At 38.2% G+C, this 21689-nt stretch overlaps 1 protein-coding gene across 3 annotated transcripts; it reads left to right on the top strand.

The window, feature by feature from the left end:
* The first annotated feature begins 3462 nt into the window (after nucleotides 1–3462).
* RAB5A (RAB5A, member RAS oncogene family) lies at nucleotides 3463–21428 on the top strand. Of its 3 annotated transcripts, none has more exons than XM_069860163.1 (6): nucleotides 3463–3533; nucleotides 10001–10251; nucleotides 13618–13769; nucleotides 14753–14875; nucleotides 17288–17381; nucleotides 20161–21428. In XM_069860163.1, exons 2-6 carry the CDS (start codon nucleotides 10089–10091, stop codon nucleotides 20274–20276), a joined length of 648 nt encoding a protein of 215 aa, XP_069716264.1. In that variant the 5' UTR covers nucleotides 3463–3533; nucleotides 10001–10088; the 3' UTR covers nucleotides 20277–21428. The 3 variants fall into 3 exon arrangements, with proteins under 3 accessions (XP_069716264.1, XP_069716263.1, XP_069716265.1); XM_069860162.1 differs by lacking the exon at nucleotides 3463–3533 and adding an exon at nucleotides 3628–3715; XM_069860164.1 differs by lacking the exons at nucleotides 3463–3533; nucleotides 20161–21428 and adding exons at nucleotides 3628–3715; nucleotides 17535–17612.
* The last annotated feature ends 261 nt before the right edge of the window (nucleotides 21429–21689 follow it).

Genomic DNA, 21689 nt, shown 5'->3' with positions numbered 1-21689 from the left:
CAAACATTACCAGCTGTTGCCATTTTATTCTCAGCTCTGGCATTTGTTTGATAAGGATTTAAAATGAAGGAAGTTAAATTAAAACTGAATTCTCAGGACCTTTTCCTACAAATAGAAGATGAGAGGCTTGGGCAGTGATTGCTCTCTGATGACTGGGCCATCGCACAGCAGGGACACCCGACTACTTGCTCCAACTGTCAGAAACACAAATGGTACATGTTAGTACTATGATCAGCTAGCTTCTTGCATGTGTGAATACAGCTTGACCTTCTCCATATGTTATGTCTAGCTGTTATCTAGCTGTGGCAGTTACTGGTGCCCTTTTTCAAAAGTCACATGTTTTTCTGCTGTAGACACACCTGTACAACACCACAAATACAAAACACCCAAAACCACTTGGGAACTAAAGCTCTTATAAACTCTTTACGTGCTCAGTTCATTCATAATTCAGTTGCATTTGTTGTTACATAGAGTTTAGAGTCTTCCTGCTAAATAAAGCAGTAATTGTTGGTAGTTTAATAAATAAAATAAAATTATTGCTTACCTCTTGCCTTGTGATACATTCACCTGTCTGGTGCAATTTCTGTCTAGTAAAGGCTAAATTGTGGTCTGAACAAAACTGCAGGTGTTAAAAAGGAAAGATGGACTTGTTCTGATTGAGAGGAAGAACTGGATAAGGACAAAGCTGGCAGGAGAGGGAACTATTACACAGAGGAAAAGCGAAGTATAGTATTACCAAAATGATATGGTACTAGGAAAGCACAGGAAACTGGGACCTGAATTTTACTCTTGTGTAAGGCTGGCTGCCTAGCTGTGCTCAAGGTATTACCGTTTTTTATCAATCTCTTGTCTGATTTATTTTATTTTTACATTGTTTTTCTCCCCAGCAGGTGGCCACACTTGCTAACTGAAATAATTCACACAGCCTCGATGGAAAAGGTTGTGTCAAAGGCAGAAAAATAAGACCTGCCAATATAAAATATTGCCTATTGCAGAAACGAGCAGAGCGGAAGTCCTCCGCCTTCTCTGTTTTGCCTCTCTGCACTTTTTGTTTCCAGCAGAGATGCAGGTCTCCATGAATCAGTCTGAAACCTACTAAAAATACCCGTGCTTCTCTTAGGTAGCTTTCACATGCCTCTTGGAAGAAGACACTAAACCCGCTCAGACCAAAAATTTGCTCATAGAAATACTCTCATTTGCTAGCCTCTTTGTGGAAGAGGGAAATGCCTCACTGGCTGCTTTCCAAAAGAGATGCATCCAGGTGCCAGAGAAAGCAGGAAAACATAGAAATCATAGAAATCATAGAATAACCAGGTTGGAAGAGACCCACCGGATCATCGAGTCCAGCCATTCCTATCAAACACTAAACCATGCCCCTTAGCACCTCATCCACCCACATTTTTAACTGCAGTGGACTCAAAGTCTTTTTCACTTTTGTAGGTAACAAAAATACTTTTTGTATGGTCAATATATAAGTGATTACTCTGAGACCAATCCGCAAATCATGGAAAAGTACATGGAAAAGAAGAGCTGAAGATTAAAAGAAAAAGAGCAGTCAGGATTTATTCCATTCACTTCAGTAATTTTTAAAGTATTGACGTTTCCACACTAGCAAAGGGGAAAAAAGACAAAGGAAAACACAAAGACAGAAATGAGATTTGTTGATTTCTCTCTCATTCTACAAGGCCATCAACTACGATATTTTACAAGCAATGAGATATTTCCAAAGCAGCACTCAAGAGTGACAAGATTGATTATACCTTTCTTTCCATTCTCAGCACATTTCTAAAGTAGCAGCAACAACAAGACAAGAAAAACTTGTGTTGGCAAGAGGGCTGACAGGACAACTAACACCAATGTCATATATTTTATGAATGAATGGCTTAATGGGGTCTCAGTTCTAGTATAATACTGGTCATAGGCTTTCTCCAACATAATTTTCCTTCAATTAAATACATGCAGCTGAATTAAAACATATTTTGACAAGACAGCAACATCAAATCTTGACTCAGTATTTCCAGTGAATGAATATTGTGGTGGGTTGACCTATACTGGATGCCAGGTGCCCGCCAAAGCCACTCTAACACTCTCCTCCTCAGCTGGAAAGGGAAGAGAAAATATAATGAAAGGTTCATGGGTTGAGATAAGGGCAGGGCAAGATCAATCACCATTTACTGTCATGGGCAAAACAGAGTCAATGTCTGGAAATTAGTTTAATTTATTACTGATCAAAATCAGAGTAAGACACCGAGAAAATAAAATGTAAAATTTCCATGTACCCCTCCCTTTTTCCCAAGCTTAATTTAACTGTCACGTTATCTACCTCTACCGCTCAGTGGTGCAGACTAACAGAAAATGGGGATACAGAATCATAGCTCTAGAAAGCTGCCTGGAGGAGAGGGACCTGGGGGTGTTGGTTGACAGCCGACTGAACATGAGCCAGCAGTGGCCCAGGTGGCCAATGGCATCTTGGCTTGTATCAGAAACGGCGTGACCAGCAGGTCCAGGGAGGTTATCCTCCCTCTGTACTCGGCACTGGTGAGGCCGCTCCTCGAATCCTGTGTTCAGTTCTGGGCCCCTCACCACAAGAAGGATGCTGAGGCTCTGGAGCGAGTCCAGAGAAGAGCAACAAAGCTGGTGAAGGGGCTGGAGAACAAGTCTTACGAGGAGCAGCTGAGAGAGCTGGGGTTGTTTAGCCTGGAGAAGAGGAGGCTGAGGGGAGACCTCATTGCTCTCTACAACTACCTGAAAGGAGGTTGTAGAGAGGAGGGTGCTGGCCTCTTCTCCCAAGTGACAGGGGACAGGACAAGAGGGAATGGCCTCAACCTCCACCAGGGGAGGTTTAGGCTGGACATTAGGAAAAAATTCTTCACAGAAAGGGTCATTGGGCACTGGCAGAGGCTGCCCAGGGAGGTGGTTGATTCACCTTCCCTGGAGGTGTTTAAGGCACGGGTGGACAAGGTGCTGAGGGGCATGGTTTAGTGTTTGGGAGGAATGGTTGGACTCGATGATCCGGTGGGTCTCTTCCAACCTGGTTATTCTATGATTCTATGATTCTGTGATAGAATTTGGGTTGGAAAGGACCTTAAAGATCATCTAGTCCCACCCCCACTGCCATGGGAAGGGACGTTTACGGTTTAGTGCAGCCAAGTATGCTTGGGCTTGATGATATCAAAGGATGCCATTCTGTGAGTCTATACGGGAGGAAGAAGGAGTACGGAAGGAATCCCAGTCGTGTCCCTCCCTCCCCGTTGCTATGGAACCTCCCGGAGGTTGGGGGGGGGGGGGGGGGGGGAAGGAGGAAACAAAAGGAGAAAGGGGGAAAAGGTGAGAAAGAAAGAGACCACGTGACAGGCGGGCGAACCGGAAGCGCATGCCGCGGGCGGGCCGTGACGTGGCGGGCGGCGGCGGAAGTACGTCCGTCTGTCTGTCTGTCTGCCTCGCTCTCCCTCCCGCCCTCTTTCTTTCTCTCTCTCTCTGTGTGTGCGTGTTTTGGTCGGGGCAGAGGCGGCGGAAGCCGGCGGCGGGGCTGGGTGAGGCACGGCTGCGCCCCCGCCCCTCGCCTCCACCCCGGCAAGGAGCCGCCTCCCCTCTTCCCTCTCCTCCTCCTCCTCTGCCGGCCGGGACGAACGGACGGACAGACAGACAGACAGGCAGACGTCGCTGCGCCGCCGCCCGGCTGCCCCCCCTTCCCCACCCCCCGCGGCCCGGCCAGGTGAGAGGAGGAGGCGGAGGAGGCGGCGGGAGGGGGGAGCGCCTGCCGTGCGGCCGAGGTGCGGGGGAGAGGCGGGTCCCTTCCCTTCCCGTCTCAAAATGGCGCCCCCTCCTTTCCCACTTCCCCTTATTCCCGTGCCTGGAAGGGCGCCGCGGGGGAGGGGAGGCGGCGGCGGGGCTCGGGGGAGCCGGGAGCCGCCCCCGCGGCGAGTTGTCGCCGGGACTAGCCGCCGGGGCTAGGGTGCTCCCTTCCAGCTGGCCGTGAGGTACGGAGGGGGAGGCTGGGAGAAGGGTCCCTCGCTTTCCCTTTCGCTTGCGGCCGGAGGAGGGACGGTGGGTAAGGTGGGAAGGGAAATACGACAGGCATCGCGTCGCCATCGGGGGCACCGCGGCAGGCCTAGTTCACTGGGTGTGCGCTACCTAAGGCTTAATTGGAGCGAGACCTAAAGGTGTGGTGTGGTGGAGGGACAAACCTGTGACCTTCAGAGGAGAGCTGAATTGTTTAGGACAAAACGTTCCAAGCAATACGGCTATGAAAGGATATTTTCTCAGTATTTTCAATGAGTTTTCTTTCCCACCGCCTTATGCCTCTTTCAGACCTTAGGGATGGAAAAAAGAGGCTGAAGAGTTAACTAAGTAGCTGAAATTATTCAGCTCCTTCCATGTAATGTTCAGACCAAGTTAGAAGAATGACATCTTTTGTTTTTTCTAGTTTGGTTGTGACTGTAGAGCACGTGTGTATTGTTGTTTTGTAATAAGAAGTGTTAGGAAAAAGGTAATGCTGGCTGAATTGAGGTGGCTAGAAACAATGGTAGTACAGTCATTGTTTCTTATGTTCCCTGTATCATAAACCAGTTTATCTAAAAGCAATTGGTATTATACATCAGTCACATGAACTTACAAGATTATCTTTAATTGGAAGGCTATGATTTTTTTTTACTGACTGTGTTGATTCACTTGTTTAAGTTACCATCTCATTACATTTCAATATAGACTGGCTTACATGTGACATGCATTTTGATAATTGTATGTATCACTGTCTTGAGCACTGCAGTAAGATGCTGCACTAATTCTGTCAAATCTGGAAGAGAATAACAAAAACCCGGAGTGCATAATAAATCAGGCTCCTTAGATACTGCTTTTCAAAGCGAATATTCAAGATATCTACTTTAAACTTGTTTATACTGGACTGATGATTGCAGTCTCAGCATTGTATGATCTGTCTTTGTTCGTGAATCATAGAATCATAGAATAACCAGGTTGGATGCGACCCACCGGATCATCGAGTCCAACCATTCCTATCAAACAGTAAACCATGCCCCTTAGCACCTCGTCCACCCGTGCCTTAAACACCTCCAGGGAAGGTGACTCAACCACCTCCCTGGGCAGCCTGTTCCAGGGCTCAATGACCCTTTCTGTGAAAAATTTTTTTCCTAATGTCCAGTCTAAACCTCCCTTGGTGGAGCTTGAGGCCATTCCCTCTTGTCCTGTCCCCTGTCACTTGGAAGAAGAGGCCAGCACCCTCCTCTCCACAACCTCCTTTCAGGTAGTTGTAGAGAGCAATGAGGTCTCCCCTCAGCCTCCATTGTGAAAAAGTTTATTAGAAATTACTGTAGTAATAAGTCTATTAATGGTAAGAAACCGGCATTTGTTCTCAAGTATAAAAATCATGGAATGTTCCATTTTTAAATTTATTGTGAATTTTTGTTGTGGTCTTTGTATTTGATAACGCACTTAATTGCATTCATTGTAGGAACAGTGTTAGCTGTCTTAATCCCTTTAGCAGGCTGGTTTTTGTCACTAGTGTTATTCTGATACTTCTGTATTAGCTTTCTTGTAGTTTGAAATAGGCATTGATCTGAATGGTTCATGACTGAATTTGCCATTAAATTCTGAATTTGTAGGTATTGATATTTTGAACACTGTTGGTATTTAGTACACAGGCTCAAGCATAATAAAATTTGTGTAGTGATCTAGTAAATTAATTACAACTTCTCTTTTGTATATAGAACTCATTAACAAAGACTGTCTAGCATCATTTAAGTTTCTCTTGTAAAAAGTGCTGAGAATATCCAGCGCCTAGTAAATTACTTAGTAGGATTAACTGGATTACTTACCTAATAATATGCTCCACACTTTGTTGTTCTGGCGTTTCAGCATGGAGCTGCTGTCCCTTTGGGGTTATTCATGAGAGGAGTGAAAGTTCCTACTTGGCAGAAGAACCTATGTATTTGTAGCGCCCAAGACTGCAAAATGGGCCTTGCCTTTTAATACAGGATGGAGCTTTCGCATGAAACTCCATAAAAGTAAGAATCTCCCTAATTCCTACCCATATCAAGCCATCCATCTAAGAAACTTCCATAATATTTTCCTCAGTAGATTTTTCTATAAATGATTACCTTACGTGACATCCATATATATCAGGTTAAAAGCTTGAATCAAGTCAAAGCTATGTCCTTGCTTTTGTGTAGGTGGATGAAAATGTGTTTTCAAGGTTTTCTTTCTTCGTGTGTTCCAAACGTGTGAATAGTTTCTAAATTTTACTTAGAATACAAAAATGGGGGCTTGGGGGTTTCACATTAGTGGATCTTTTTCTGGAAATTTTCACTAAAGCTAAGTGTAAGAAATGATCATGGCTGCTAAGCCATTGAAGTCAAGTGTTCAGAATTGTCTCGTGACTCATCTTTCAAAAACCTGAGTTTTTCAGGGGGGTGGTGGTTAATGAATGTAGTATTACTGTCTTCTGTGTTTTGTTTTTTCTGTGGTTCTCAAGGCTAGTGTTTGACAGGTGACTTAAGGAACTGGAGAGTGAATGAGACCCAAGGCTTGGAGTATGTGTGAGGTCTGTAACATTGAAGTCTACTTTTAATCCTGCTGAGGCACTATGTTCAGCACACACATGTGAAAAGAACAGGCCAAAAACATTCTGTAATGGCTGTGTCAAACTGTAGTACTGCTCCTCTTCAGATTAAGAAAATCTTTCCTTTGTTTTTTGTGTTTGCACACTGCAGCGTGATAAGATTACTAAAAAATTTCAATAGCATCTGAAACTTCAAAAGATGATGATTTCTATATACACTTATAGGTGTTAGTGACTTTTTTAATACATAAAAATCATCTGGATGTCCTCTATCAAGTTTTCAATCTTGCTTATTTTTTTTTATCCTGAACTGTTAAAATGTGAGTGATGTGACTGTAGTAGGTTTTATTATTAAGTTATTAGTTATGTTGTTGTGGCTATTCAATAAGTGATGGTTGCAGTATGTTTCTGGGACTAGATGACCTTCCTCGCAGGTAGTGTGATCCATATCAGTTTGACAGCTGGTTATTTTTGTAAGTGGTATCTGAGTGTCTAGCATCATTTATGCTGAGGGGGGAGGGGTATTACAAAGGTGTAAACTTTGATGTGCTCTGGTAACTACAGTTTCTGTAGCTTGGGCATCTGTAAAAATTGGACTAGGTTTTGGGTTGTTTGGGTTTGGGGTTTTTTTGACAACCTGTTTCAGCTTTGCATCCTGAAGGAGTTTTACAAGGGCAAGTAATTACTGTTTTGTAAGTGATAAAAATCTGAGTAACTGAAAGCTGTAAATGGCTGGTTGAAACAAACAGATATTATGCAAGTTAAGTCAGTCTTGCCTGGTTTTCTATCATGCCTCCTTTTTGCTTGCTGTTTCCCATGTGGCCAGCAAAAGTAGTCATAGCGAGTAACTAGTGTAGTGTGTTGACTTCCCTGCTGTGTGTCTTCTAGAAGTCACTTGCTCCAAAGAGTACTAACTCGCATGGTCATTGGATGTAGTCCTTATGTCTCTAATAATGCTGCAGAGTCTAGAAAAGCATGGGATGAATTAAGATTAAAGGGTTATAAATTATTTCATGGTTAACCAAACATACTAGAAAGCTACAGCAGACAGATGTATTTCATTTTAGAGCAGAAATAACTTATAAGTTTCATTACTTTTCCAAAAGAAAAGATAAACAAATGGCTAACAGTATTCTGAGCTACATACATTTGACTATGCCTCAGTGCTTTCTCTCTTGTACTATAGTTAAGGAGAGATAAACTATTGTCACTTATCCATTTTTACCCAAGTCATTCCACGACTTCTGAAGCCTATTTCAGTAGCACATGTTGAGCAGCCTTGCTTGAGAACCAACGCGCCAACTAGACATAGATTATTTTATGTTGTGAGGATGAAAGGTCTGGCATTTGTACAATAACTGGATCCATTCCTGTATTCTGAAATATTCAAACAAATTAATGAGTAAGAACTTTAATATGAAATTGTCATAGTACTTAAATAATAGTAGTGGGAGGATATGCAGGTATTTTGTTTTGGGTTTGTTTTTTCTTTGTAGAAACATTTATTTCATAGAAATGTAGGGGCTTCTTAGAAACATTCACTGTGGTATGCTTTCACATGTTTATAACAGCATATACCTGGAATTTGATTTTTATTAGATCATGTTGTGCAACTAAAGAAGCCCTTCATTTTAAGGGTGTCATAATGGTCAAACAGGACGCAGGACAGACAGGGATGAATACAAGATTGGAATATCCTAACTGGAAGAAACTGAATTATTTTGAGAGGTATGGGGAAAGGAACAAAGTGAAGAAATAGGAGTGTCTTTAAATGTTTAAAATTTTTTTTTCTAAGACCTGTATTCAAGTTCTGTTTACAACAAGAAATGAAATACCAGTTTTTCAACTGTTAAGTTGTTGAAGAAGAAACCTTAGCATTATTTTCTGATTTATTGCATGGAAATTGGTTTGTAAGGGATTATTGTAGTTGGGAATGTGTTTCTGCTAGAATGTTAGAACCATTTTCCAGAAAAGAAGATTCTTCTGGAATTGTGTTGAGTTTACAGATGAGAGAAATGAGAATGAAGGCTTAGTGCCTGAGCTAGGTGTGTAGTAAACTGGAATGTTCAGGTGCCTGATAAGGTTTGAAATGGGGAGATAAGTAAAGACTATTCCTTGGTTTAAAATGTAGTTGCTTTACCACATGGAAGAAAGAGCAAGAAGCCATTTGAAAGTAGTATGTTTGTTCACCCTTTTTGCAACATATGTATTAAAGCTATTTTTTGATTAGGAGAAAGTGCTCTAAACTAACTTGCATACTAGATGCTAGAAAAGCTCTATCCCCAACAAGTGTGCACAATTCAAATAAACAATCAGCCTGGAGCAGGGCAAAGTTACAGGCTGTTAGAGGAGGGGGGGCTAGCCAAAATACAGAAGCAGATGTTTTAGTGAGAGCTGAGTGACCATCACTTAAGCGTATTTCATGTGGGTTCACTTGGAATTTTGTTTTGGGAATTGCGAGGGAAGAGAATATAGAAGATTATTATGCCAATGTTTCATACAGCAATGCCAGCCTGCAAAGAGATTTATTCTCTGCTGTTCACAAACCTTGTGCTCAGTAGTGATACCAGCAGAATCTAAAGGCTTCCCTGTCTGTATGAATAAATCTTGGGGAGAGGTATTTTAAGGACTTGGAGAAAAGAGAGAGTAGACTAAGGAGTATGCTGCTCGTGCTTGTTCTTAACAAAGATCTTTGTTGTGAATATTGATCAGCTAGCATGTGTGTTAGTATTGGAAATACTTGTAATAAGATAGTTCTCTGGTAACTTGCGCAAAGTGATCTGGCATTCTTACTCGTCAAGACAATTATTTTTCTACATACAGAAGGCTTTATTTTTCTTTCTAAAAGTAGTTGTTAACTAGAGAAGATATTAATCATTTGTATGTCAAGATCTTCTGTAATTAAGAAAATTGCACTTGATATACTTGATAAAAGTGAGTTGATGAAATGTACTGCAAATAACTTGGAGATTGAGTTCCCCCAATTTGTTCAATTTTTCAGCATCTTTTAGTGGTGCTAACTTTGGAATATTGCTTTGCAGTAGCAAAATTATGGAAAAATAATTATTTTTTGTCATTCAATATTTTACGAATGATGGGAGATTCTGAATCTGTTGTGTTATACTTCAGTCTTGATATGCTAAGAAATGTGAATCTTAAGTCTTGCAAGAAGAAACATAAATGGATTTTAATGTCGTAATATGAAGCTTTAATGGGAAGAGTAGATACTGAACAAGATGACTGGTTCGTTTGTCATAGATTTTTGACTGTAGCTGACATCTTGACAGTAATGGTAGCTGTACCCTGCACTATTGACTTTGGAAAATATTAGGAGAACTTATATGTAATTCATGTTGCATTAGTAAATTAGATTTTTCTTACTTGGTTCATAAATCTAATATCACCCACTGTCTTTTTAATAAACAGGTTGTTACTGGCAGAAGCACCACTGAGAACTGAATCCTGGAACTTGCTTTCAAGAGCTTGAAACAAAGGACTTCTTACTAATTTGAGCATGGCTAATCGAGGAGCAACAAGACCCAATGGGCCAAATGCCGCAAATAAAATTTGCCAGTTCAAGCTAGTACTTTTAGGAGAGTCTGCAGTTGGCAAATCAAGTTTGGTGCTTCGTTTTGTAAAAGGACAGTTTCATGAGTTTCAAGAAAGTACAATTGGAGGTGAGAAAATTGTCCTGTTAGTTTCACTCTGAGTTTATATTGTCCTTGCCCATGACAATCTTGACTGTAACAGCACTTCTAGAATGGGTCATTCACAGCTCTATGTCTCTAGCTGAGAATTATAACTCTTTAGGCTAAAAGTTGTAGTTGGCACAAGGCTGTAGCAAACATGCACGTTCACGTCAGTGAGGAAAGCAAATGTGTGCTTGAACTGCATAATTTTGAAAATTTGGCTTGATGTTACATTTTGTTTGTGAGTGGATGTGTTGCTGTTTTAATTGCACTGTATGCTTAATGCATGAAATATTTGCTTAATAAGAATTAAGAACTTACTTAGAACTTTGTTTCTATGAAAACAAAGTACAGCATCTTCCAAAAAGTTGTGTTGTCATTTATGCGTCCTGGTTTTGCTTTTGATTTGAAAGAATTTGCTACATTTCTGGATATACCTTTCCTGCTAGTCACAGAATTTAATATCCTGTTTTTACATTTTGTGACTTCAGACAAAATGGATGGTGGCTACTAGAATAACAAGTGTTCAATTATTAACAGATTTTATCTACCTCCCTTTCCCCCTGCCCCCCATTTCTTCTGTTACGTTTTATGTTCAAATTGTTTGTACTTTGATAAATTTAATTTACCATAAAACTGACTAAAGATATGCAGACTTAAACAAAATAGGGGGTTTATGATTTGATAAATATTCTCTAGGAGTCCTATTGCTGTTTGTATGAATCAGCCTGTTTTATTGTAATATTTATGTGAAACCATTTCAGGCTGTGTGTGCCTTCACACTTGAATAGTTGAAATGTAAAAAAAAAAAATCCACAAAGCTAAAAATAAATACAAGCTGAATTTCATTGCATCATTTCTTACCCTATTTATAGCTGTTAAATGCGCTTGGTTTGTATATCTGTCAGTATAAATGGAGAACCACTCTTTTGTCCACCAACAGTCTTTCTAATGCTTGATTTTGGTTTTGTGTGTTTTGTAATGACTTCAGGATAAGTTAGCGTGAAAAGTTTCTGTATTCTCATACAGCCGTGTGGTAGTACGGAGAGCATTCTCAAGGGCCTGTAGTGAATTAACTTACCAATATCAGCATGGGTTTTATTTTAAAAGAACAGTCTTAAAATGATGTGAAATGCATTATTCAATTTCAGTGACCTCCAATTTCTTTAACCTCCTTTTTGGTTTTATTCTTGTTTTAGTTTCTGGATAGAACTAGGGATAACTCAAACCCTGTTACACTGTTTAAAATAGGTACAGAGGTTAAACAAGAGCTTAAGTTCAAGTTCGTGTGTGTGTGTGTATATATATATACACACACATATACATATACACTTTAATGTAATTTCTGTATTAACTTGCACCTCCTGTATATGAAATAGAAACAAGGAAATGCCATATAATACAGATAAGAAATAGTAAATGTAGCAATATTGGGATGTGGGAAGAGTTTTCTATAGAGAAAGCTATCTTAACTCTCTAGCTTGTAGTTGCCTGAGGCATAATTTTCTTTGTGTACAGAAGGGTCTTTTAACAAAGAGAGGCCTATGTGCGTTGTGAATCTGAATAAAACCATCTGAAAGAGTGCAGTTAAAGGCAGACATATGGGATGATGGTGGTGTGTTTGAGAAGTAGACTTTGCCACTTCAAACTAGTGTAGCGATGCCTGTTAGTTGCTAAAGTCAAAAGTATGGCTGCTAAGGATGATAGGCCTTCAGGTAATTAATACATCTGGTTAATTTTCAATTTACTATGGCCTTGCAAGATAGAAGAATGATACCTTGTTTGGAGAAATTAACTGGCATTTTATGGTGGTTTAAATATTCCTTTCAACGAAAAAGAGGATGTCTTAGAATGAAACCCTTAGTCTAATTCTGTTTTTGAATAAATTGCTTTGCATATGAAGTGTATGTACGTTATTTTGTTGAGGAAAAATTCTGTAGCAACTTCGTATTCCATTTGTTTAAGATCTTGTCTCACCTTGGAGAAATATAATTGAGCTGGTTCTGAGGAAGAAACCTTTAGTCTGATGCAAAATATCCTTTTTCTTATTGTTTTGGTTCTGGGCTGCATAGGAAGCTACTGAGCGGAGCACATTTTACCAGTGCTTAGACCTTTAGTATTTAGAGAGATTTACAGTGATTTGACACTGAAACATCAAAGCCTTTACCTTCTCCAGCCTGAGTGCTCTCTCTGTTGGATGCTAATACTCTTTAAGCTGTAATGCCTGACCACATAGCTAGTCAGCTTCTCTCTGGTACTCATGTGTCCTTTAAAAAGCAAGATTGACTTGCTTTTGGTTTACTTTGATAAGTTGAGTTGAAAATTGCAGCAGTTTTCATAATGATTCATAGACTATTGCATCTTGGAGTATATGAGACAGGGTAACATCCCAGATGTGCAAGGGTTATGAGTCAGTGCCTCTTCAGACATTTAGTTTAAATTGACCACAATCTCTCAGTATGCTTAATCATGAGAGTCCCCAGTTCAGCCAAGTAGGAGCTGTCCCTTAGTATTTCCTCAAGCAGAAGGTCTTAAATTTTGGGGGGAGGGGTTGTTTTTGGGGGATTTTTTTTGTGGTTTTTTGTTTGTTTGTTTTTCCTTGTGGAAGGAACAAGGACAAACATATTATGTGGGTACTCTGCTCCATATACCTTAAACTGAAAGGAAAATATTTATTAGGAGCAACTGTTTGAAGACTTAGAAAAGTTACTTACTGTCTTCTGTAATTAGAAGAGCATTATTTATAGTAATATATTCAGCTGTAGTGGCAATACATGCAAGCTTGCCTGGAGCTGCAGGCTGTCAAAATTCTGCTGAAATTAATTCTTGATCACTTGGAAAGTAAAAAATATGACTGATTTGAGAACAAGAATGTTTGAGAAGTGATTCTTTATTCCACATCCATTAGCTAAGTTGTCAGGAGCTGAAAATCAAGGTTTTAATATAGTATTCAAGTAGTGTAAATGTGTAGAACTGTAAATATCTGAACTGTTGGATTTTATCCTGATGGGATGCTGTTACTAATACTGTGTAGTCTGTTGAAGCAGCATGAAATGTGTGTAGAAGACTTAAGAGAAGGCTTGTGCTTAGTCAGTTTCACTGTTATAAAAAACATAATGGGAATTCTTTCCTGTTATTACTTTTTCTTTAACTTGAGGAAAGACTGGTTATTTAAATAACTGTTCTGTGTTGATCAGTGCCTATCGGATAATGCTTGCTTCAAATCTGCTATGTTTTAATAATAAGCTTGAATTGTTTTAAGGAAATCATATTTGCATCTCTGTAAACATATATCTTAATATTAAAATAAGTCTAAGCAGATCCCTGGTTTCAGCACTTCTATCTTTTTCGTAGCTGCTTTTCTAACCCAGACTGTATGTCTCGACGATACAACAGTAAAATTTGAAATTTGGGATACAGCTGGGCAAGAACGGTACCACAGTTTAGCACCCATGTACTACAGAGGAGCACAAGCAGCTATAGTGGTATACGACATTACTAATGAGGTAAGTACTGTACTAACGAGGTGCAAGGGCGATTTGGAAGCTAGCAGTTTTGCACTATGCTTTTTTATTTTTTTCTTTGTCTTGTTTGAATCAATCATTTCATAGAATCATAGAATAGTTGGGATTGGACGGGATCTTCAGAGGTCTTCTAGTATAGACCCCACCACCACCATGGGCTAGAACATCTTTCACTAGATAAGGCTGCTCTTTTCCTGATTTGGACTATGTAATATTAAAATGTGTCTGTAAACCCCTTTTGTCTAAAGACCATTTCAATGGGGTTTTATTGTATTAAAAAAAAAAAAGAGAGAGAAAGTAAATTACATTGTAGAACTGTTTTAAACCCACCTTTGAATCAGCTTACCACAACTGAGCTGTCGCTCTCACCAGATTGATGGTGCCAGTTTATTTCTGATAGTGTTTTATTGCAAGTTCCGGCTAAGGATTGGCATGCTCTTGAGGCCAAAACTTAAGAGTATGTTATTTCTTTTTATTTGAACTTAAATCAGATAAGCTGCACTTGTTTTTTGGTAAAATGAGGTTTAAAATCCAAAAGCCTGAAAGAAGCCATAAACCCTCTACTTTAGTGAACATAATCGTACCTTGTACCGTGGTACCTAATCAACAGTGCTCAGTAAGTTTTGAGACCCTTGTTGTATAGCTGTTCATAAACTTGGATCTTCTGCAAGAGAAATCAAAATTCCCGTTTTCTTTCTTAACCATTTCTTTCCTTGCTCTGTCTACATGAACATCTTCCTATCTTTACTTATGTTTTCAGTGTTAACCCAACTGAGCATATTTGAGATCTAAGATACTAATGTTTAATTTTATAAGCTCAATTGACAAATCAGAATGTGCCTTTTGACAAAGGTAGCAACCTTGCATTGCCCTTTTGCTTGAAGTATAGATAGCAGAGATTGGGATAATACCTGAGTACAAAAGAATGATAAAATTCAGTTGCATCATTTTGCAATCATTAACAGGAGTCCTTTGCCAGAGCAAAAAATTGGGTCAAAGAACTTCAACGACAAGCAAGTCCTAACATTGTAATAGCTTTAGCAGGAAACAAAGCTGATCTAGCGAACAAAAGAGCTGTGGATTTCCAGGTATGTACATTACTTCTGTTTATTAGAAGTAGCATTCTTCTGGAATAGAAAGTAAATAAACCTAGGAGGAGCTTATATGCACAGCCTAGCTAGTTGTTACACAAGGTCCAACACAAAAAAATGACACTGTGCCTGTAACTCTTTATTTAACAAATTAAGAAATACAGGTACAGTCACCTTCAAAATAGTTCCCTTCTGAGATGACACACAGCTTTATTTGATGCTGCAAACTTTCAAAGCAATTCCACAGATCATTTTTGAATGGCTGTCGAAGATCTACATTGTTTTTGCCTTCACATATTCTACCAACAAAAAGTTGGTAGAATGTCCTTTGAGCATGGCCTTGATCTTTTGGGTTCTCTTCACTGTAAGCCTCAGTCAATAACTGAAAAGTTTCCATTGTGGATTTCTTCAGTTTCACAGGAAACTTGGTGTTGACTTGCTGTTCACTCTTGCACATGGACGTTTTCCAACTGAGGGTAAGAAAATGTCTATTTTTGAAAACGTGTCCACTCGTGCTGAGTGGAACGATCAAGTTGAGCCTTGTCTTACTGTGACAGGTTAGAACATGTTCTATAACCATCTCTTTGTTTCTTCCTCTCTCACTCTTGGTTCCCGAGCTATGGGGTTAGTCTCAGGGGTTTTTTTTGTGTCGGACCTACAAGTCATGCTTTTAAGTATAAACATAAACATCAGCTGAGACTAATAAAATTATGCATGCTACTGAAAAATGTGTTTCTGTATAGATGGTATGTAGCAATAAACTTTTTTGAATAATTAAGTTAGCCTTTTGGACTAATGTATTCACATATTTTTTAAGGCTAATTGAATTTCTGTTCTTCGATGTGACCTTTTCATGTCTTCTACCCAAAATTACCAATAACTTGAGTTTGAATGGATGAGATAGCAGTAATTCTCAGTGTAAACCATTCTCTGTGACTTGCCAGCAGGAGAAATTTGGTTATCATACAAAGCTGATGGATGTGCTTAACTTGCTTAGGCTATACTGTTGAAGGAGCATTCAGGTTTTAATTGTGCTTTCAGTGGCATTTTTTTTGTTTAGAGGATATATCTGTGCTCTCACTGCTGTATTTTATCTTCTAAAAAGTTTAACCAAGTCATCAGAGACTAGCTCACAAAGCAAATAAAATTTACTGCAGATGGTTCTAGTCCGTTCATGATTGATAAAATTTGAATTATGATCATATTTATTAGACATTAATTCACTTAGAGTTTTAACTTGCATTTGGTGTTGCTGTGTGAAATACTACTGTATGTGGTAATGAATTCTTTTGTAACTATAGGAGTTGAACTATGAAGATTAGCAGTGTTCTAGGTATTTTTCTGCCAGAATTCAACAACTACTTTCTACTTTTATACTTCCATGTCAATTGTAATGTAAAGCCGTGTGACAGGAGACTTTTGTGTTTTGTGGGAAACTGTGGTATAAATACCACAAAAAATTCATACATGTATGCAGTAAAAAAAAATAAATCAAATTGTAATTGTAAAAAAACCAGAAATGGTAGTTTTACTTTGGTAATTAAATCTTAATATTTTTCTGGGGGTTTTTGTTAATGTGGATTTGTGGGATCCTTCCAGGCTTGACCATTCCTTCTAACTGCAGAGCGCACTTGAGACTTCTAGGTATTGTTAATGTGTTATTTCAGGTATAGTTATATAGTTCTTAGGAGATGTCACTTGAATGTAGAATGCTCTAGATTTTTTTTTCATCCTAGGTATTCTGTAGTTTGGCTCTTTGCAGGTTTCCTGTTGAATGCAAAGCCAGTTACATAATTGTAAGATGCTGGGTATTTTCAGCTGAATTAGCTAACAGGAAGTGGCAGGAATAGGAAGTTTTTTCTAAACAGTGTATTTCAGACTGAAAAGGAGGATAACATGACAAGATATTCAATACTGCTTATTTATTTTGTAGTTGTGAATTTCTGTCAGGATAATGAAACTGTTCTGATCAATCTGCCCCAGTAGTTGAAAGTTTCAAGCTAGTTCACAAGCTACCTTATTTTCAGGGTAATAGTAAACTTTCTGACGCTTGATGGCACTTTTTCTGGAGCTTATTTGTTCTTGCTGTCACAGCTAGATCAGGGTTGTATTTAAATAGATATTTTTATTTATTACTATTTACTTATTATTTATTTGTTATTATTTACCTGAGAGTTCTCCATCTGGATATTTTTAAGACAAGTAAGGATTTTTAAGATTGCTTTTCTAAATGTTTAACTGTTTGGAATCGTAATTTCTTCAGAGCTGATGAATAACTTATCGTCACATGAGTGTTTCAACAAAATAGTATAGAAATTGTTCCTTAATACCAATAAAAGTGCAATGTGTAATGATAGTATGATGATTTATTTTATATATTAAGTAATGCATTCTTATTTTAACTTCCAGGAAGCACAGGCTTATGCAGATGACAACAGCTTATTGTTCATGGAGACGTCTGCCAAAACATCTATGAACGTAAATGAAATATTCATGGCAATTGGTGAGTTTATGAACAAACTGAGAAGTTAGGGGAGTTTTTTTAATGAGATTCATACCATCACAATCTCCTTAAGCTAAGATCTTTGGTTTTCACCTGGATTAGTTTTGGCACTGAAGTTTCCTTGGGTCTTTTTGTATCCTTTTTGTTGTTCAGATGTCAGATAAATTTACTTGAAGCACAGTTATACAGGTGGTCTGTCAAGCATCAAAACATTGGAATAGCTAAACTTGCTGAATTCTGTCAGCAAGTTCTGCATACCTGTTTTGATTCCCTAATGAAAAGTTGCATGGCTTCAAGTTCAAGCAAAATTATGTTTCAGTTATATACAAGACCCCCCACCTTTCCCATAGGTAACCACAAAGCTTTACACAGTTTTTCTTAGTCAGGTGTACTTGGCATTTCTCAATCAAACTAGTGTAAGAATGTAAGCAAAAGTATATAACGGTGTGCTTTTTGATAGTGTGTTGTTTGCAGCAGGTTCCACCCTGCCTTGGAAAGGTTCAGAACCTGGAAAAATGTACCTTTTATGAGACAGTGGTAATTGAAGCTGGAAGCAGTTCAAAATGGAAGAATGATGATAGACTTGCTTAGGGAAAAAGTCAAGCATTCATTTCAGTCTTAACAAAATATTTACTAAATACTTTGTGGTGTTAAAGTTTTGTTTGAGTTCTGAATACAGCTATCAAAAATCCAAAAGTTTGGCCAAAGATGACAAATGCGCACTTAAATTCAATGTCTAAGTATAAGTAAAGGACAGTTCACGTGAAAGTAAATTTACTAATATATTTTTAGGCCTAACATAATCTTAGTATCTCTATAAAGGTGCTAACATGTCACAGTATAAATTACTATGAAATTTTGTGAATTAGACAATAAATAATAATTGACACAATTATATTTCATGGTTAATAAAATTTTGAAAGTGAGGGAAAAGAAAGCATGCATTTTTAGGTTGGTCTCCAACCTATTTAGTAATAACCTTAATCACAGTAGTGACTCTGCTACTGGATAATAATAATGTATAGTGTCAAATAACCTTATTTAACCTATTGCATGTTTTTTACAACAGTGGCCACTCTGTCCTACTCTTCTTGTGGAAAAACAGAATTGCTATTAAAATTAAATGTTTCTGAAGAGCTCTTATCTTCTACTTTCCAAGTCAGTAAAGCAGAAGATAATTTGTGGTGTGGTTCAAACTTCCAGCAGCTGCAAATTAAATTATCACTATAGCAAAATTTTTTAACAAGTACTCACTTCATATGAACTATAAATACTCAGGGAAGAAGGGGACAAAACAACTGTATGAGGTGAAGTTGTATTTTTCTCATAAATACTCAAGATAAGCTTGCATTTAATGACACCAAAATGCTCAGTTTCACTGTCTTGGTGAAATTTTAAAAATAATTTGCTTAAAGCTGCAGTTTGCATTTTTGGGTTTTTTTTTGTTAAGAAAAGAAAAATGCGTCTCCCAAATCTGGTAGTTCTGTTGGTAATTGTTATATCAACAATAATTCTTATTGCTCCATATTTTAATGAAGTATACAAAGTAAAATTTATAAAACACTGTCCAGCTAGTAATTGGGTATGTTGTCTGATAGGTTGCTTGTCCATGTGTGTATCTTTCACATTGAGTGAAATTCAGCTTTGTCAGTGCATCAGAGAAAGATCTCTGCTGCAATGGACCCTGAAAGGAAATCTTGATGAGGATATAAGTATTCCATGGAACTTGGAATGGCCTTTTGCACAGATGCTTTGGGACTATGTGTAAATATGATCTTCAAAAAATGGGAGGAAATGAAAATAGAGAACATAGCTTAGTACCACATGAACCTTTGGATTCTGTGACAGAGCAGCCCAAATTGGAAGGAACTTCAAGAGATCGTCTGGTCCACCCTTTAGCAGGAAAGGGCTTGTAGATGATGGATTGAGATTGCCTAGCCCTCTGAGACTGTATAGAACCACAACACATCTTGTTGATGTGTGCTCTGCTGTTTTTGTGGCTGTTGTACCTGCGTTTCATTCCTTTTAGCAGAAGTTGTTTTTTTCAAAAGCTGGCCACAGAAATGACTTTGGAGTCAAAACATACAGCCAAACTGTAGAACAGAGATGGTTGTTGGGTCCTGACAACATGGGTGAGACAGCCCCACAGAAGTCCTTCTATATTGAACTTAGCTTTCTCCCTGTCAGAAGATTAGTAGGAGGAGCTACTGCTCAGAAGGGTGACGTTTATCATGTCTATTTTTCATGTCAGGACCAGGGAGGTACCCTGGAACTACAGGGACAACAAAAATTAACACATTCAATTGACTTCTAAGAGCCTGTGAGAACAGGCAGTTAGGGGGTGGGGTTGATCTAGTCCTGAGGGCCATTTTATATGGTGTATGCAAATACTTGCTCTGACTAGGTAGCTGGGCTGTAGTTAGACCCTTTGCTGTCTATTTTGTGCCTTTTCAGTTTTTTATATATCTTTTAGCACCAACATTCTGATCTTAGTGTGTTCTGTTCAGGTGGATTCCCACCAGAGCCATCATTTACTGGCATAGCATACCTGTGTAGATATGTTTTACTGCTCAAGTTACTAATGCATTTCATTTATAAGGTAGTTAATCATTAAACGGTTTAGTGTCTTAACTTCTTTTATTACCAACACACTGAATCAAATCAGGTTTTATAGTGATTATATAGATATGCTTATAAAGTGTCAACTGTTCGTGTACTTGGGTGATTTAATCTTAGTACAATCTCAGTTTTAATTCTTTATTTCTTGTTGATTTTATAGCAAAAAAATTGCCTAAGAATGAACCACAGAATGCAGGAGCCAGCTCTGCCAGAGGAAGAGGAGTAGACCTTACTGAACCCACACAACCACCCAAGAGTCAATGTTGTAGTAACTAAAACATCAATTGCTTTAAACTGTTCTGAATATTCTTCTGCTTCCTAACTGTTAATAACCATGGAATTGGAGTGCTTAACCTGGCCCAGTACAGCTTCCCAACAGCGAAGAGACTTACGATAATAGTCAAGTTCATGATACAGAGGGTTTTTTGACCTAAAATTTTAACATGCATGTATCCACCGCTGGCTGTAATGTTTCAGAAGTAGAGGAGAGATGGAAGCGGAATAAACTTCCTTCACTTGAAAGGTTTTAAAAATCGCTTACCATTGGGGGTGTAGAAGAACTACTTTCTGTGGACCTAATTGGCCAGTTCCTGTAGCCTCGATACTGATTACTGTTATAATAAATAGAATTGGGACTCTTCATAATTCTCAATTGTGCTTTAAAACCTTTTTAGGAACAGGGCCTAAAAATTACTTAAACTTATTCACAGTATTGATGCAACCAGTTGTTTCTGCAGGTATCTACTGTTTAGTTACACATTCCATAGTTTAATAATTTAATTACAAATAATACTTGCATTAACAATTTTAAGAACCCTATGCTTATGGGAAAACGGAGTTTTAGTTGATACACTGTACGTAAATTATATCAACCCAGTTAGTTATCGAAAGGATTTTTTGATAAATCAAGTTTAACTTCGTTTCTGATCTGTTCAGAGGGTACAGACCAGTAAATTCAACTTTACAACTTAGAATTTTTTTTCCTCTACAAACTGTAATAGCTGTTCAAGTAAAACCGCCACAAACTCGATGTCTGTAACTTCTTTCTTGATTTTTTGATCATTGCTGGCCATTACAGTTTGTTTTTTTCCCCCTAAGGAAAGAAGTAGTGCACTAACAATTATGTACATCCAACTTAATTTTAAATTTGGATATTAATGTACTGTAAATAGGTACTCTGCATTGTAGTCTACATTTGTTTAATACTTTCTGTAATATTTAAGAGTTGCTTAAAGGTATACAGAATGTACAGTTACTTAAAGCTAACTTTTTTTCCCCTCTAATCAACAGGGGTTCCAAGTTCTTCCTTTATGGCTAGAACAGTAATAAATGATGCTCCTGTATCTGTAACATAAGTACTGCTGTCTCTCAGTAATGAACTTTGCAACTTTGTTTTCCAAAGTACATTTTATTTTGATCTGTCCAGTATATTGCACTAATTCTTTTAGTTATTTTCATTATATGAAATCTACCAAGTGTGTCAGAAGAGATGAATTAGTCTATTTAAATGTTGAACTGATAGCAGAAACTTACTTGTGCAGATTCGAAGTTTGCAGTAATCTGGGTTTAGCAAGGAAAACGACAGTTCACCTGTGTTTAGTTTTATATCGAGGTGCTCAGGTTTGAATAAAGTGGTTTAAAAAAAAATTTTGATTACTATTTCTTCTTGAGAGTTTCAGAAGGTTTTAT

This window comes from Phaenicophaeus curvirostris, chromosome 6, assembly GCF_032191515.1.
Source record: "Phaenicophaeus curvirostris isolate KB17595 chromosome 6, BPBGC_Pcur_1.0, whole genome shotgun sequence".
Taxonomy (NCBI): Eukaryota; Metazoa; Chordata; class Aves; order Cuculiformes; family Cuculidae; genus Phaenicophaeus; species Phaenicophaeus curvirostris.
The sequence above is the reverse complement of the archived record's forward strand: the minus strand, read 5'-3'. Positions and strand labels throughout refer to the sequence as shown.

What these genes read in the sequence shown, in the direction of transcription:
- RAB5A (XM_069860163.1), top strand. Translation starts at nt 10,089, where the DNA reads ATGGCTAATCGAGGAGCAACAAGACCCAATGGGCCAAATGCCGCAAAT. An exon ending in TATACGACATTACTAATGAG is followed by an intron (nt 13,770 to 14,752) that starts GTAAGTACTGTA and finishes AATCATTAACAG; the next exon opens with GAGTCCTTTGCCAGAGCAAA. An exon ending in TGAAATATTCATGGCAATTG is followed by an intron (nt 17,382 to 20,160) that starts GTGAGTTTATGA and finishes TTGATTTTATAG; the next exon opens with CAAAAAAATTGCCTAAGAAT.